Below are 16,582 nucleotides of genomic sequence, written 5' to 3'. Positions count from 1 at the left end.
TCGCCGAAAGGGTCATTTCGCCGAAAGGGTCATTTCGCCGAAAGGGTCATTTCGCCGAAAGGGTCATTTCGCCGAAAGGGTCATTTCGCCGAAAGGGTCATTTCGCCGAAAGGGTCATTTCGCCGAAAGGGTCATTTCGCCGAAAGGGTCATTTCGCCGAAAGGGTCATTTCGCCGAAAGGGTCATTTCGCCGAAAGGGTCATTTCGCCGAAAGGGTCATTTCGCCGAAAGGGTCATTTCGCCGAAAGGGTCATTTCGCCGAAAGGGTCATTTCGCCGAAAGGGTCATTTCGCCGAAAGGGTCATTTCGCCGAAAGGGTCATTTCGCCGAAAGGGTCATTTCGCCGAAAGGGTCATTTCGCCGAAAGGGTCATTTCGCCGAAAGGGTCATTTCGCCGAAAGGGTCATTTCGACGAAAGGGTCATTTCGCCGAAAGGGTCATTTCGACGAAAGGGTCATTTCGACGAAAGGGTCATTTCGACGAAAGGGTCATTTCGACGAAAGGGTCATTTCGACGAAAGGGTCATTTCGACGAAAGGGTCATTTCGACGAAAGGGTCATTTCGACGAAAGGGTCATTTCGACGAAAGGGTCATTTCGACGAAAGGGTCATTTCGACGAAAGGGTCATTTCGACGAAACGGTCATTTCGACGAAAGGGTCATTTCGACGAAAGGGTCATTTCGACGAAAGGGTCATTTCGACGAAAGGGTCATTTCGACGAAAGGGTCATTTCGACGAAAGGGTCATTTCGACGAAAGGGTCATTTCGACGAAAGGGTCATTTCGACGAAAGGGTCATTTCGACGAAAGGGTCATTTCGACGAAAGGGTCATTTCGACGAAAGGGTCATTTCGACGAAAGGGTCATTTCGACGAAAGGGTCATTTCGACGAAAGGGTCATTTCGACGAAAGGGTCATTTCGACGAAAGGGTCATTTCGACGAAAGGGTCATTTCGACGAAAGGGTCATTTCGACGAAAGGGTCATTTCGACGAAAGGGTCATTTCGACGAAAGGGTCATTTCGACGAAAGGGTCATTTCGACGAAAGGGTCATTTCGACGAAAGGGTCATTTCGACGAAAGGGTCATTTCGACGAAAGGGTCATTTCGACGAAAGGGTCATTTCGACGAAAGGGTCATTTCGACGAAAGGGTCATTTCGACGAAAGGGTCATTTCGACGAAAGGGTCATTTCGACGAAAGGGTCATTTCGACGAAAGGGTCATTTCGACGAAAGGGTCATTTCGACGAAAGGGTCATTTCGACGAAAGGGTCATTTCGACGAAAGGGTCATTTCGACGAAAGGGTCATTTCGACGAAAGGGTCATTTCGACGAAAGGGTCATTTCGACGAAAGGGTCATTTCGACGAAAGGGTCATTTCGACGAAAGGGTCATTTCGACGAAAGGGTCATTTCGACGACAGGGTCATTTCGACGAAAGGGTCATTTCGACGAAAGGGTCATTTCGACGAAAGGGTCATTTCGACGAAAGGGTCATTTCGACGAAAGGGTCATTTCGACGAAAGGGTCATTTCGACGAAAGGGTCATTTCGACGAAAGGGTCATTTCGACGAAAGGGTCATTTCGACGAAAGGGTCATTTCGACGAAAGGGTCATTTCGACGAAAGGGTCATTTCGACGAAAGGGTCATTTCGACGAAAGGGTCATTTCGACGAAAGGGTCATTTCGACGAAAGGGTCATTTCGACGAAAGGCTCATTTCGACGAAAGGGTCATTTCGACGAAAGGGTCATTTCGACGAAAGGGTCATTTCGACGAAAGGGTCATTTCTACGAAAGGGTCATTTCGACGAAAGGCTCATTTCGACGAAAGGGTCATTTCGACGAAAGGGTCATTTCGACGAAAGGGTCATTTCGACGAAAGGGTCATTTCGACGAAAGGGTCATTTCGACGAAAGGGTCATTTCGACGAAAGGGTCATTTCGACGAAAGGGTCATTTCGACGAAAGGGTCATTTCGACGAAAGGGTCATTTCGACGAAAGGGTCATTTCGACGAAAGGGTCATTTCGACGAAAGGGTCATTTCGACGAAAGGGTCATTTCGACGAAAGGGTCATTTCGACGAAAGGGTCATTTCGATGAAAGGGTCATTTCGATGAAAGGGTCATTTCGACGAAAGGGTCATTTCGACGAAAGGGTCATTTCGACGAAAGGGTCATTTCGACGAAAGGGTCATTTCGACGAAAGGGTCATTTCGACGAAAGGGTCATTTCGACGAAAGGGTCATTTCGACGAAAGGGTCATTTCGACGAAAGGGTCATTTCGACGAAAGGGTCATTTCGACGAAAGGATCATTTCGACGAAAGGGTCATTTCGACGAAAGGGTCATTTCGACGAAAGGGTCATTTCGACGAAAGGGTCATTTCGACGAAAGGGTCATCAGGTCATTTCGACGAAAGGGTCATTTCGATGAAAGGGTCATTTCGACGAAAGGGTCATTTCGACGAAAGGGTCATTTCGACGAAAGGGTCATTTCGACGAAAGGGTCATTTCGACGAAAGGGTCATTTCGACGAAAGGGTCATTTCGACGAAAGGGTCATTTCGACGAAAGGGTCATTTCGACGAAAGGGTCATTTCGACGAAAGGGTCATTTCGACGAAAGGGTCATTTCGACGAAAGGGTCATTTCGACGAAAGGGTCATTTCGATGAAAGGGTCATTTCGACGAAAAGGTCATTTCGACGAAAGGGTCATTTCGACGAAAGGGTCATTTCGACGAAAGGGACATTTCGCCGGAAAGGACATTTCGACGAAAAGGTCATTTCGACGAAAGGGTCATTTATGGCATCCATTCAAGGCTGCGCACGAGTAAGTGGAACGAAGCGAACTGAGCAGATAACGCTTCAGCATGGTTTTATAAGAAAACTAATTATGTCATACGGCTGGATGGATATCAGCATGATAAGCAAAGTGATATCTTACGTTAAATCGATAGCTTTCACATTTGTTGTTCGATATAGTGCTCGAGGAAGCTATACGAATATTTGGTGTGCAAAGGAATGGAACTATCATCATAACAATTCACATGCTTTTAGGATTCGTGGCTGACATTATTGGAGTCGATGCGTGCTTGTGCTGCAAATAGTTCTTCTCCCGGTTTGCGTAGTCAGTCGAAGTCTCGTAGCCTACGAACGCGCCTCTTTGCAAATAGCTGATACTCTCTGTTGCTTTGCACGGCATTGAGTGGTATTCGTGAAAGGAGATAGACTATTTAGAGCAAAGAGGAATTTGAGAGAATAATTCTGCGCTCAATAATCGGCGATATAATGGAGAAATGAGACGCATGAACCACGAGCTATACCAAGAATGCAAACTTGCTGACATTAGAAGACTAGACACTGGCGGCTTGAAAAAATTACTTCTCTTCTCATGCATCAACGAATATGATTTTTTTTGTATGAGAGTTGTCCTACTGGAGTTGTAGAGCTGGGTTCTTGGAAATGCTCCCCATCAGAACCACTTAAACATTGCTTAAGGTACATTACAGCGAGCCGTATTCTGGTCGTTTATTTGTTCGCGCTTGAGACCGCGGTAAGCAAACTCTTGGTGATATAGCGTTCTCCAAGTCATCGGAGCGTTTTTGTGTTTACGAAAACTGGGGGGAAGATGTGTGTGGATGATCGCGATTGTTTTCTTCTTTGTGTAGCAAAGATGATTGGGTTACTGAGTTACTGAGCAGACGATTTATTAGGAAAGTCAAACCGCCTCTTCTGTACAACAATACGAAGAATTTCTTTGAATATTTGTTTCCTTACCAACCGTTATGTGCATTCTCGATGGATGGAAACTTGTGAAAATACCGAAAAACCTATCTCCAAAAGATTCAACCAAAATTCAATCGTATTTAACTGTTGTTCATTTCATGTAAATTCCAATCGCAAATATTGAACTGTATATTCATGAAATCAGTTGGCGCTAGCCATTGGAAGGCAATTATACTTTTAGAAGACTGTACATTAAGGTTCCAATACCATGTATGGTAAAAAGTGAATTTATTAACCGCGCATACCTTAAAAGCATTAGCACCTCGAAAAAAGTCACTATGCAAAAGTTGAACTCAATTGGTCATAATGAAGAGGTCGCGCAAAACGGTCGAAACTCAAACGTTTCCCTCCGTGACTACACACAAAAGGACCCTTTGAATATTCAAACATCGAATTCGTATTTTTGATGCCAAATGTCTTAGAATGTCACGAAATGTCGATACATAGTTTCGTTCTGAAAAACTTGATGTTAGCCTTTATGGGACTTAGAGTTTTAGAGTTGAGATGAGATTTGAGTTTGGGAAAGGAGCTTTAATTTTTTTAAGTTGCAAAGAAGGTCGGTTTCATCAAGTCATACATCGCGTGAAGATACATGGCACCATCTGATTAGTTTTTCAATTTTGAAAACTGAAAAAAACGCAAAGGAGGGGACAGAAATTATAGAAGCTACAATATCTCCTATAATTTCTGTCCCTTCCTTCGCATTTTTTCAGTTTTTAATTTACGCCGGTATCCAGACCTGTGCATAAATAAACTCTGCTGAAAGGAACCAGCTGATACATAAATGGATGTCGAACAAGATTAATCATTAAAGGCTTCCCGTTTAAAGTAAATGCGGAAGGTATTCCGAAAATTTTGAAAGAACTGATGCAGACATTTTCAGCAATGACAGATATCTCAACGGTTTGCCCAGATAAGTTCAGAATTGTGATTTTCTATCGAAAGCAAGCAAATGACGTTACTGGTGACAAGTATCATATGAAGAACTACAGTGCATACATGACCGCTCACAAAGTTGAGATCGATGGTGTAATCATCGATTCGAATTAGTCATTTGTGGATCTACTGAAGCACAGGGTTGGCTGTCTCAAGGATCTCTTGCTCGATTGAGCAAAGATTTTGAATGACAATCGCACTGGATGGGACTAAATGGTGTGTCCCTTCCAACTCGTGTCGGGTATCCTTTGGCGAGACTGCTTTGCGTTTAATTACATCTTCTTCGGCAAGGATCGTCATTACACTGATTACAAGCAAATGAGCGGGTGACGCAATAAGACTCGGTGTGACCGAAACGAGGCTGATGGAGAACAATATACTTTTTACTCCGCTATTATTTCGGAACGCAATCCAGAATTTAACCGACTGAAGGAGAGGTTTTGTGCAGGAGCCAACCCCATACTTAAGCAGATCTTCGGTTACTACTACATATATATCTACTCCCCTACTTCCTGTCGTTTTGGAATAGATATCATGTCGAAGCATAAAGTCCAGGAAGTTCAGGTAATGGGAATTTTAAATACTGATAAGTTTCTTATGTCGTTTTCGTTTGAGGCAGAAACTAACTCAGTTTCGGACCTAACTGCTGTCAAACCGTTTGTTTGAAGCCAGTTTTGAACCTAGGTTAACCTAACCTGAAATATATTTCGGATTCGTTCACACCATCGCTGTTTTGTGAGAACCCAACTCAGTTTTATTTAAAAGCGGTTGTTTGATGCAACTAACCCGGGTTAGTTTCTAGCTTCTCAATCGAAAACGGCATTATTACAGTCAGGCTCGATAATCCGGGATTTCAATTATTCGATTATCCAGGAGAAATAAATCCGCGCCTAAATATGTAATGGATTAAAAAAATCGATCAAATCATTTATGCTGATTTCGTTTTTAAATCAGAGTTGCTCTAGGTTCGCTCGGAGCTAATGTAAACATTAGAGCGAACCTAGGGCGACTCGATGCTAAAACCGAAAACAGCATTAGGGTCATTTTAACAATCTACTCTCGATTTGACTTTTTTTCATTTCAAATATGCCAGAATACCTTAATAATATATTGATTATAATATCCCTAATCCCTAATCTATATTCAAACACTCAAACTAACCCCAGCGGTTGGCGAAAAATCTACCTCATCTAAGCATGCCAAGCCGCAACCGACGCCGCCAGCTTGAACCTAGACGGCGCGAAAAACTTACACGCGTTTCCATGGAAACCATTTCGCGATTCCATGGAAACGCGAAACCGTGGCTATGCATCGCGCACTCGTTTTCCTCGTTTCAGTCCGCGTGCGCCATTTTGTGGGGGCTATCACACGCGTGGCTGCACTAGTGCCGTGAGATTCGTTCCGTGATGGAGTACAAGCTGGAAACGGTGACCGAATCGTTCGAAAAGTACCGGCCCCTACACTTTCCGCTGAAAGTATGGATTCTGGTGAATGCCTCCGGCGGGAACCGGATTCTGCGATGGAACAAAGACAAAACGATAATCCTGCTGGATCGGGATGCGCTGGAAGAGTACCTGGAAACGGCCAAGTCCATATTTCGCTGCAGCAAACTAGCCACCTTCTTTTGGTTGATGGATTTCTATGGATTTGAAACGGTAGTGGCCGAGTCCGATGGAAGCGATGACGAAGGAAACGACGAAAAGCATATTTTGCTGTACAGGCATGATTCTTTCACCGGAGAAAATCGAGCTTACTTCGAACAACTGCTTCGCAGCCGCCAGTTACGGGAGGTGATCAGTAAACAGCATGGAAACTGTTCCGTCCACCAGAGTAAGATTCTCAAAAATCAGAAACAATGCGAAACAGGAGGAACCACCGCAAGATCGCAGCTTTCGTCCAGCAGCTTTGCCCAGGAAAAGTTCAATTTACTGATGGAAACGAAATCGTTGGAATTGTCCATTCGAGAAGCCTACGGAAATCTTAACATCGGCGACGACGGAATGGTTCCAATAATTGAGGTTCCTGCCACATACTGTGACGAGCCTGCCACTCAGGTTCCCGAGTACACAAAGCAACGAGTCATCGCCGGAAACTACGGACAAGTTAATCTGAATGAGTTAAAGCGTTTCTTTGGAAATTATCTGCCAGTGTACGACGACTCGCCGGGTAGGCTTTACTTTTACTATTCGAATTAGATCCTCAAACTAAACCCAAATCTTATTCCCAGAGGCCCAACGGTCCAACGAACCGGATGAAAAGCCACCGGTGACTCCAACGCGATCCTCTCCAGTGGCACTGACGAAGTTGCACAAACGGCCGGATTCGCCCAGACCCTCAACGTCACCACCGAAACCGGTCAACACACTGGATACGTTTGACTACAACGATGAATCAACCGTTGAGCAGGAAAATTTTGAACCAGTAGATCCTAGCGAATTTTCGCCGCTCACGCCGATGGAGGATTTGGGCTTCCCTAACGATGATGATTCCATAGCACCGGTCGGTTCGGGAGGCAACCATCGGCACGAACAGCTCGACGAGTCCCAGTATCAGCTGTGTGCCGATATTCGACAGACTTTTGAGCTGTTGAATCAATTTTGAAAAAACGAATGAATTGTAAATATTTCTCCGATTGAATTCTAAAAAATAAGAATTAAGAAAAATTAAATCATTTCAGTATGAAACTGGTTGAATTTTGTTAATTAGAAAATCCTAATACTAATTTGTTCGCTTGCGAAATTGATGGCCTGATAATCTTAGTGTCCGATATTAGGTATGACGATTTTAAGAATAAACTTAAAAAAGTTGGATTAAAAATATTTTTTTCAAAACAAAATTAACACAATCACAAGACAATGGATTGATACATTTCAGCAAGTCTATTAAGGATTGGATAGTTAAGGAGAAGATTCCGGAGTCCGGAATGTCCTGTCATTTCTCCAAACCTTAACCCAAGTGAAAATGTTTAAGTTATAAGGGTTCGCGATATTTATGACTGTTAAATGCACTGAAGACCCGATTTTATCAGCTTTTTGACCCGATTTTGTCAGCCTCATATAAAAATAGATAATTGGTAGTTTGATGGGCTCTAGTAGATGAACCTAGTTGAATTCGAGTAAATCCATTCTTGAGCATATTGCTCTTACCTTAGAGATTCGAAATATGCAAAAGAATTTTTTTATTATTTAAAAAAAAATGCACTGTCGCACCCCCTTAACGGACCACTTCAGAGTCAACTGTGGATATTACCTTAGTGTAGAGAACGATTTTTTTCACCGTGCATATGATAGATGCAACCTTCAATTCGCTTCATACCCTAAAGCAACGCATAACAAATATTTTAGAATGAATATAAAATAAGTATATTCATTCGTACGGAACATATCCTGTCGAGAAAATTGGAGACCTATGACAGGTTCATATAGTATGACGTTATTGTGCGCTGCTATTTTCTAGACAGGTTATCTTCATTAGTACCCTAGAGAAAGCACTCAACTCACCTTGATCTTTTCGTGAGAACCGAAGAAAGCTTTCCCAATTTATAGAAACTACAAAAACGGCATTAGAGTCGACTTTTCCTATCCGAGAAAATTATGAAAATATTTCAATGTTTACCTTTATATCGGCAACACCATGAAATGTGCATGCACTGTGTGCATTTTGTAGTAATTTGGTCAGAACTGCATATTGAATACGCCAAGACATGATTATTAGAGCATAATTAAGTATTTTTGTATACTACAACTTAGACAGCATGCTTTATATTGAACAAAACTGCTTTGATACACATTCATTTTGATTATCGCTCAATAATTGAGTGAAACATATTTGCGTTTCTGGCCATTTATAGTAGATCATTTATTACATTGTGAAAACGTTTTGCCTAAAATTTTATTCCATGGCCATCTAGCTAGTTTTTCTCGTGTTTGTTGACAGTAATAGCATCACTTGCATTGCTGTCATGCATTTTATCTAGCTAGCTAATCGAAAAAGGGCAATTTCAATTTCAGGGAACCGATACGAATAAAAATGAGGAAATGCATTAGACGATATTTCAGATTTTAGTAGCGCCCGTATCTAATGGGGGCAAAAAATCAAAATATTTCATTCAGATATAAGTATAATCGTTGCTGTTGAAAACTGTGAAATCCAACTAGTGACAATCGTATTTTTTATACTCTATGCAATCAAATCACTACTACGCACCTGCACAAAAGAAAAATGGATCGGCGCTAGTTGGATTTTCTAGTTTTCATCTGTAACGACAATAAATTGGTCCTAAAGGTACTACTTCAATAAAAATAGTTGACAATTCAGTCTGCTCAAAATTGTTATTATCCAATAATAAATAAATAGAGCGTGTCAGTCTACACCGAATCTAATAACGGGTTGAAAAAGACGAACAAGGATTATGATCTTACGATCCTTCCTAGGCAAGAATTTGTGCAGAACCGAACAATTACGAATACTGTGACCAAGTTGATTAAATTATGAGTAATAAACCTCGTACTCATGAAACTAGTTGTGTTTCCAAAAAACTAGTTCGCTCCGAATATATAAACGACGTTACATTTGAACGTTTAGTTGGGTAACTATGGTTGTTTCTTGGGCATGTTTAGTTTTTGTGATGATTCTTGTTCAAAATTTGGAGATACACTACATCAACTAAAAGAGCCGACAGGTGAACAATACTCATGATTTCAGGAGCTTAGTCGCGATTTTCGCAATTTCTCATGACATTGCCGAGATATTTTACTCATGAGTTCACTATCGGATTTTTCTGGCAGAGTAGCGTGATTTATGTTCACGTTTTATATATTATACTAGGAATCATGAACCAGTTCATGAATACATGAACAATATTTGTTGATTGTGTGAACTAGCACTGATATTGAATCGTGCCTAATATATTAGGATTAATGAATTACGTTTACGTTCTTTACACTTCTTCTCTGTCATGTTTGTGATTCTATGTATTCCAAGTATATTACTGATTTTATCATATCTTTGATTATTATTACGATATCTTTGATAAACTACATGTATGTTATACTTATTTGAACGAGTTTAGTTTTTTAACTAACCGGTGGTAAACGTGAAATTTGTCAAAATTTACCACCAAACTGAGTCAGTGTCTAAACACAACTGCTGTCAAAATGTATGCACTGACAACAGTTGGGGTTAGAACCTGACTCAGTTTCGGGGTCAAGCAAAAACGCCAAACAAAACCATGACAGTTTCTTAAAATAAGTGTTCCATGAAACAAAATTAGATCCTTGCAAAAAGGGCGATAGTGATAATATAATACAGCCTCGCCCGGTGCTCAGTTCTATAGGGATATAACTAGAACAGGCACTAGCACTGAAAACGCTGTGGCAGCAATCGAATCAAAACAAAACAACATTATTTGATCAGCCACTTTTGACTCTCAAATTTTTTAGGGTTTGTAAAATGAATTCTTTGAAACTTGTGGCAAAACAGTTACAAAAATATGCTTTCGAATCGTGAATCTTTTATTCTTTAGGTTTTTATTGAATTTCTCGAGCCTTGAATGTAAAAAAAACTTCATCAGCAATTCACCGTGTCATAGGTAAACGAGTTATAATTTTCACTCCCTTTTCTTGTAAAATACAAAACGAATAGTTTTGCACAAGCAAGGTCTTATTCATCCACTACAGACAAATGTGAAAATACGATGACTTTGCGAGAATAGTAGAATATGGTAGATGAATGCCGAAAATGGAAATAATTGACAGCAGAAAACATGAAAAGGCCACCAGGATCAAATGAATTGAATGTATGAAATGAATTTAATAGATTAGTCACTTGTGATTGATTTTTAAATTCATCTACGTAGAAAAATACAAACTTACTACAGATTTCGTATAGTAATAAAATGAGGGTTGTATTTGAAACAAACAGGACGCGAAAAAAATTTCATTCCCGTCATAATTAAGAATAAATTTTACAAATTCAATATTTCGATCTTCTGAATCAATTTCAACATAGTAACGTGAATGTCGTAGTATGATTTAGATGTGCTTCTTTTTATCTCGTGTTTTGTGGAATCTGAGTTAATGGTGTTGATTCAATTAATTGAAACATTGTGAATTGCACAAAAATCAGATGACCACGAATCGACCCGAAATTTGAATTAAGATTGAATATACTTTTCAATCGTAAAACAATATGGTGAGAAGAAAAGAAATGAAATCGCGAATACTTGGCGTCTTTCCGAAAGTTTTAATTGAAACGTGAATTGATTGCGATTGTGGATGATTATGAACTATTGTCTTGACAGGAAGTGATGTGCGTCCCACGAAGAATTGTTTTGATGCATCTAATTGAAGAGTAATATGTCTTGAAATGACTTTTATTTAGCTTCGGAAACATACAAATGAATAAGGATCGACGCTTGAATGGAGATAGGAGATCGGCTGATGGGTGAGAGCGTTCCTTTACTATTATCTGAAAACGCCTAAATATTAGCAATACGAATGCCTTAGGTATGATCTAACTTGGTCTTGGTTAGATCACCAACAGAATGGTAGTGGAATAATTTAATTGTACTAGAAAATTGAAACGAATGCAACCAATACGTTCAATGGTAATCCATTACTGCCCAAATTTATTTCATAATCAAAACCTTTCATGAAGTAGCTGTTGAAAATAGATTGATTGATGACTAATTTCCAATCTGGTTGGGATTATTTCTTTCGAATTGGTTCACTGCGACAAACATTTTGCATAAAACATCAATTTACCTATCGATTTATTTTTTAATTTTTGGTTATTTATGTATGTATTTATTCATTTATTTATTATTTTTTTATTTTTTATTATTTATTTATTTATTTATATAGCTATTTATTTTTATTTATTTATTCATTAATTTATTTCCAAAAATACTTTTTAAATTTTTGATTAAAAATTTCTGCTTCAAGATTTTACCAATGAAGCGCATGGTATGTGCATCATACATCATACTGGTTTTTGGTTAGTGTTTGTTTCATACTTCTGTACATGATTTCTTAAATACTTACGTCGCATTTTGAGAACCTCTATTTTGATAGTTTTACTAAATAAAACCTTTGGTGCAAGAGGATAAGAATGAACTATGAACGAATTAAAGTACATCAATGTCCGCTATCTACTTTGAAATGAGAATTTCCATTTCAGAATTTTATTATTAATTATTTATATATAGGTCTTTATTTTATGCGTTCTGCATGCTGCCGTAAGATTTCTTAGTATCCTAGCCAAGAACTAATCCATATAATCCATGTGATGTGATGGGTGCCGATATTAGGAATGTTTTTTGTTGCATTATTCTTCAAGAAAAAAAGAAAAAAAGAAAAAAAAAAAAGCGGAGAGTATCTGAACCTTTGACAGGTTAACTTTTACCCGCTGATCAGTTTCCTCGTGTTTGCTGATCTTAGATGCAGTTTGACGTTACGCATTGCCATTCCAGTACATTCATTTCATCGATCAAATGATTTAATTGCATTAAATGACATAACAGACCAACATAGCCGAGTTAATGGAAGGAACGTGTTTTTTCACTGTATTATATTCATTGTATTCGTTGTCACCCATTTATTACTAATATTACATGGACTGTGTGTGTACAATAAATAGCATATGCATCATATTGTTTATATTCAATAAATAGTATTGTTCCTTATATTCATTATACTCATAATAATCATCAGTATATCTGCTGTCGTTAAGTTACTTTTTTACATCCTAGTTAATTTACTCTTAATAATATTTGGTTTGTTTTATATTTACCACTTTATAATTAAATTGATTAAGTTAACCATCCTGCCCCGCTCCATCCTATTTATACTTAAATACTAAAACTAGGAAATAATCATATATATGTTTTCTCGAAATAATCTTCTAAGGACAATAAAAGTTTAAAGCACAGGTGTATGCTAATGCTGATTTTATTTTTGGATTGCGGTCACTGTAGGTTCGCTCTGAACTGTCATTTTAATATGGCTTTTGTAAATATTATAGCGAACCTAGAGCGACTTGGATCTAAAACCGATGTCAGCATTCGTTTGGAGGAGAGCGAGTAAAGGCGCTTTAACCTAGGCTTAATGAGCCAGCGCAAGGTGTAAATACCTCTGTCCCATCCCGAAGGACCAAAGGAGTGACATTAACCTTTTTAGCAAAGTTACTCCCAACGTTTTATCCTAACCCCCTATAAACTGAAACGGTCGGTACGGTTGTCCTCGTTTCTTCCTCAGTCAAGTTTCAAAAAGAATTGGTTGGTTGAATTGGTCATTAAATGAATAATTCAATTGCCGTATAATATTGAAACATCTTCAACCCAACTCTGCACAGTAGGCCTGGCCGTTTTAATATTTGCGACATATTGTAATATGCTTCAAATATTAATGTTTATAAGAAAAACACTAAAGAATATCTGCAGTGTTTTCCAGGATGCTTTTCAATACTGGCTGTGTAAGGGTTAGAATAGAATAAAATAGAATAGTAATAAAATAAAGGTTGTATTTTTGGTATTTAGTATTACTCTAGGATAGGATCCGCCAGCTCTGTCTTCTGTTTTTGAACCAATTCTGAACCAGCTCGTGATTGGACGAAAGTGACATTGGCAAACGTTCGGCTTGGAAACTAAAAGTACTAAAGGGCTGCTTTGTTTGTGTTGTCGTATTGTGACATTAAATGTAAAACGACGATTGTTTACTGTGTTGTTTTTTTTGTTTTCCCGAGATACCGCTTTCTTTCCATAACGTCCGTCTGTAATTATGAAGTGCAAGGCATTTTCTGGCAGACGAATTCAAACATATTATCCAGAACTGAAGTTCTACAGGTTTCCGAGAGATCCGGTAGCGCGGTGTGTGGATTAATGTGGAAATGTCTCTTTTCGAAGTCTAACCGAGTAACTGACTATTTAGCCTAAGTATGAAAATATTTTCAACTTCATGTAAAAATTGTCTTTGTTCCAGCGCCGAGTAAATTGGGAGTATTGTCTATCGCGAGATAATATAGCATTTCGTCGAGTTGTTGCTATATGGGATACACACGAGTGCGGTCGAAACAAAAACAAACGTCAAAATATTTTCTCACTCGCACTGATGCAGACTAGATGGGCGCGTAATTCAACGCACGGCCCGGTGGCGCATGGCTGAATAGTCGCAATGTGGATTTAAGAAAAGATTCGCAATACTTTGGAGCAAACCGTGAGAAAGCTATTTCGGAAATCGCTTCTTGTTCTTCTTTTAGTATTATCGATGCAGTTGAATTTTACAGTTTTCAACTGCATCAATCATCGGTGTAAATAGGAGCGTGTTATTTTCTACTGCTGTTTTCTCCGAAAAAATCACATGAAGTACTGGAACAAACCTATATACCTATACAAACTAAATAAAAATTAAGCCTTGCAAAAAAGTAGTTTTAGAATATTTAAACTAAATGCGAACAGAGAAGATTGATCTTGTGAATGAGGGTGCTCGACTCAGAAAGCAACTTACAAAAATGAAGAGCATGGAAATATTTTATATAAATATTTTCACGTAATGGCCAACAACAAATATATATTATTTTGCTTTGCTGTATTCCGATGGAAAACCCGTAATGATCATTTAAATGCGGATATAAAGACTAAATCATTGATTTTTCCCGGAGCGTGAAATTGATACATAATATAGAATATTTTAATCAGAAATTTTGGACACGATTGTAACAAAACAAATATTTTGGCAACATTGGTCGAGTGGGGGTATGTCGTTTTCAGCAGGGATTAGCAAAATATAAGAAGAAGTCAGCTGGCGGATCCTATCCTAGGTATTACTACTGTCTCTTTGCGTGTACTGATGGAACTCTGTCTCTCTTCAGTATACCGTTATCTATTACTTTGCCTTGTATAAATCCAACAAAATAAGTAACAAAGTATGAGCCACATGATGCTTCGGTCGGTGTCAGCTACGCAGTACTCATTATTTTTCGTGCCTGTTTGTTGCTGAACATTGTGTAAACATTTGTCAAAAACGACTTTTTCAAATGAAACGCTAGATTTTTGCCTAGCATGTTTTGTCTAAATAATCATTGTAACCAACAGTGTTCCTAGAATATTTTCGCTGTCAACATATTTTTTTTTCCATTGAAGTGGTCCCTTAAGGGAAATTTAAACCAAATAATCAGAAAGGGTTATGAGGCTATACTTAGAGACTAAAGAGGAATATTTTAAGAGCTTCGGTTTCGCAAAAATAAAGAAAAACATAAGTCCCGATTTTATCAATGTCCTCGTTTTATCAGCCTAAATTTCACCAAGGGGCTGATTAAAACGGGTCTTCACTGTATTTCACTGTCGAGGCGTACAACATTGGTATTCGAAATTGATAGGAACTCGACTGTTATTTTTTGAAACAATGGCCCTCCAATACATCATTATTTCACTTAATTCATTTAATTCATTCAATTCACTGAATTCATTTAAGTAATTTAATCCATTTAATTCATTTAATTCCTTTACTTCATTTAATTCATTTAATTTATTTAATTCATTTCAATTCATTCAATTCATTTCAATTCATTTAATTCATTTCGTTCATTTAATTCATTTAATGCATTTAATTAATTTAATTCTTTTAAATAATTTAATTAATTTAATTCATTCAATTCATTTAATTCATTTAATTCATTTAACCATTGGTTTAATTAATTTATTTCATTTTATTCATTTAATTCATTTAGTTCATTTAATTAATTAATTAATTTCATTCATTTAATTAATTCATTTAACTCATTTAATTAATTTAATTCATATAATTCATTCAATTCATTTAGTTAATTTAATTCCTTTAATTTAATTTAATTCATTTAATTTATTTCAATTCATTTAATTCATTTAGTTTATTTAATTCATTTACTTAATTTAACTCATTTAATGTATTTAACTCATTTAATTCATTTCATTCATTAAATTCATTTCATTCATTAATTTCATTTAGTTCATTTAATTTATTTAATTTAATTCATTTAATTCATTTGATTCATTTAATTCGTTTAATTCATTTAAATCATTTAATTTGTTTAATTCATTTAATTCACTTAATTCATTTAATTCAGTTAATTCATTTAATTCATTTTAATTCATTTAATTCATTTCGTTCATTTAATTCATTTAATTTATTTAATTCATTTAACTCATTTAATGTATTTAATTCATTTAATTCATTTGATTAATTCATTTTATTCATTTAATTCATTAAATTCATTTAATTAATTTAATTCATTAATTTCATTTAATTTATTTAATTTAATTCATTTAAATCATTTAATTCATTTAATTTATTTAATTCATTTAATTTATTTAATTCACTTAATTCATTTAATTCAGTTAATTCATTTGATTCATTTAATTCATTTAATTCATTTTACTCATTTTATTCATTTCATTAATTTCATTCATTTTGGTTCGGACATCACATTGAACCTTATCAATTGAATAGCGGTGTTCAAAGTTCTAATAGTTTTCTTATGCTTGCTGTTCGCATCTATTAGGTTCTTTACTGAAACAGTTAACCTCACTTTTCTTGACAGTTCGCTTGTACTGTTTACATGGACTTGGAAAAATTTGTGGACGACTAGATTCGCTCGAAGCAAATCGTGAAGATTTTTTCTAAGTCCATGTAAACAGTACAAGCGAACTGTTAAAAATGAACACTCAGTTCATTTGTGACGTCACCGTCAAGTATTCAATTACTAGTCGTTAGAATCTGGGCTTAACTATAGATGTTTCATAAAAAAAAAACAAATTTTGTGAAATAGCTCACATCAATGATTAGGAATATCTTCTATATATCAGAAACACTCCAGATACATTGTGAATCAC

At 37.2% G+C, this 16,582-nt stretch overlaps 2 protein-coding genes across 19 annotated transcripts in view; one reads left to right on the top strand and one right to left on the bottom strand.

Annotated features, from left to right (window-relative positions):
* LOC131690525 (myocyte-specific enhancer factor 2) overlaps nucleotides 1-16,582 on the bottom strand; it is a 334,753-nt gene that overhangs the window by 235,071 nt on the left and 83,100 nt on the right. The window lies entirely within an intron of this gene.
* Nucleotides 6,072-7,341, top strand: LOC131690526 (uncharacterized). The gene is made up of 2 exons (XM_058976390.1): nucleotides 6,072-6,882; nucleotides 6,944-7,341. Exons 1-2 carry the CDS (start codon nucleotides 6,123-6,125, stop codon nucleotides 7,315-7,317), a joined length of 1,134 nt encoding a protein of 377 aa, XP_058832373.1. The 5' UTR covers nucleotides 6,072-6,122; the 3' UTR covers nucleotides 7,318-7,341.

This window comes from Topomyia yanbarensis, chromosome 3 (assembly GCF_030247195.1).
Source record: "Topomyia yanbarensis strain Yona2022 chromosome 3, ASM3024719v1, whole genome shotgun sequence".
NCBI classification, from domain to species: domain Eukaryota; kingdom Metazoa; phylum Arthropoda; class Insecta; order Diptera; family Culicidae; genus Topomyia; species Topomyia yanbarensis.
The sequence above is the reverse complement of the archived record's forward strand: the minus strand, read 5'-3'. Positions and strand labels throughout refer to the sequence as shown.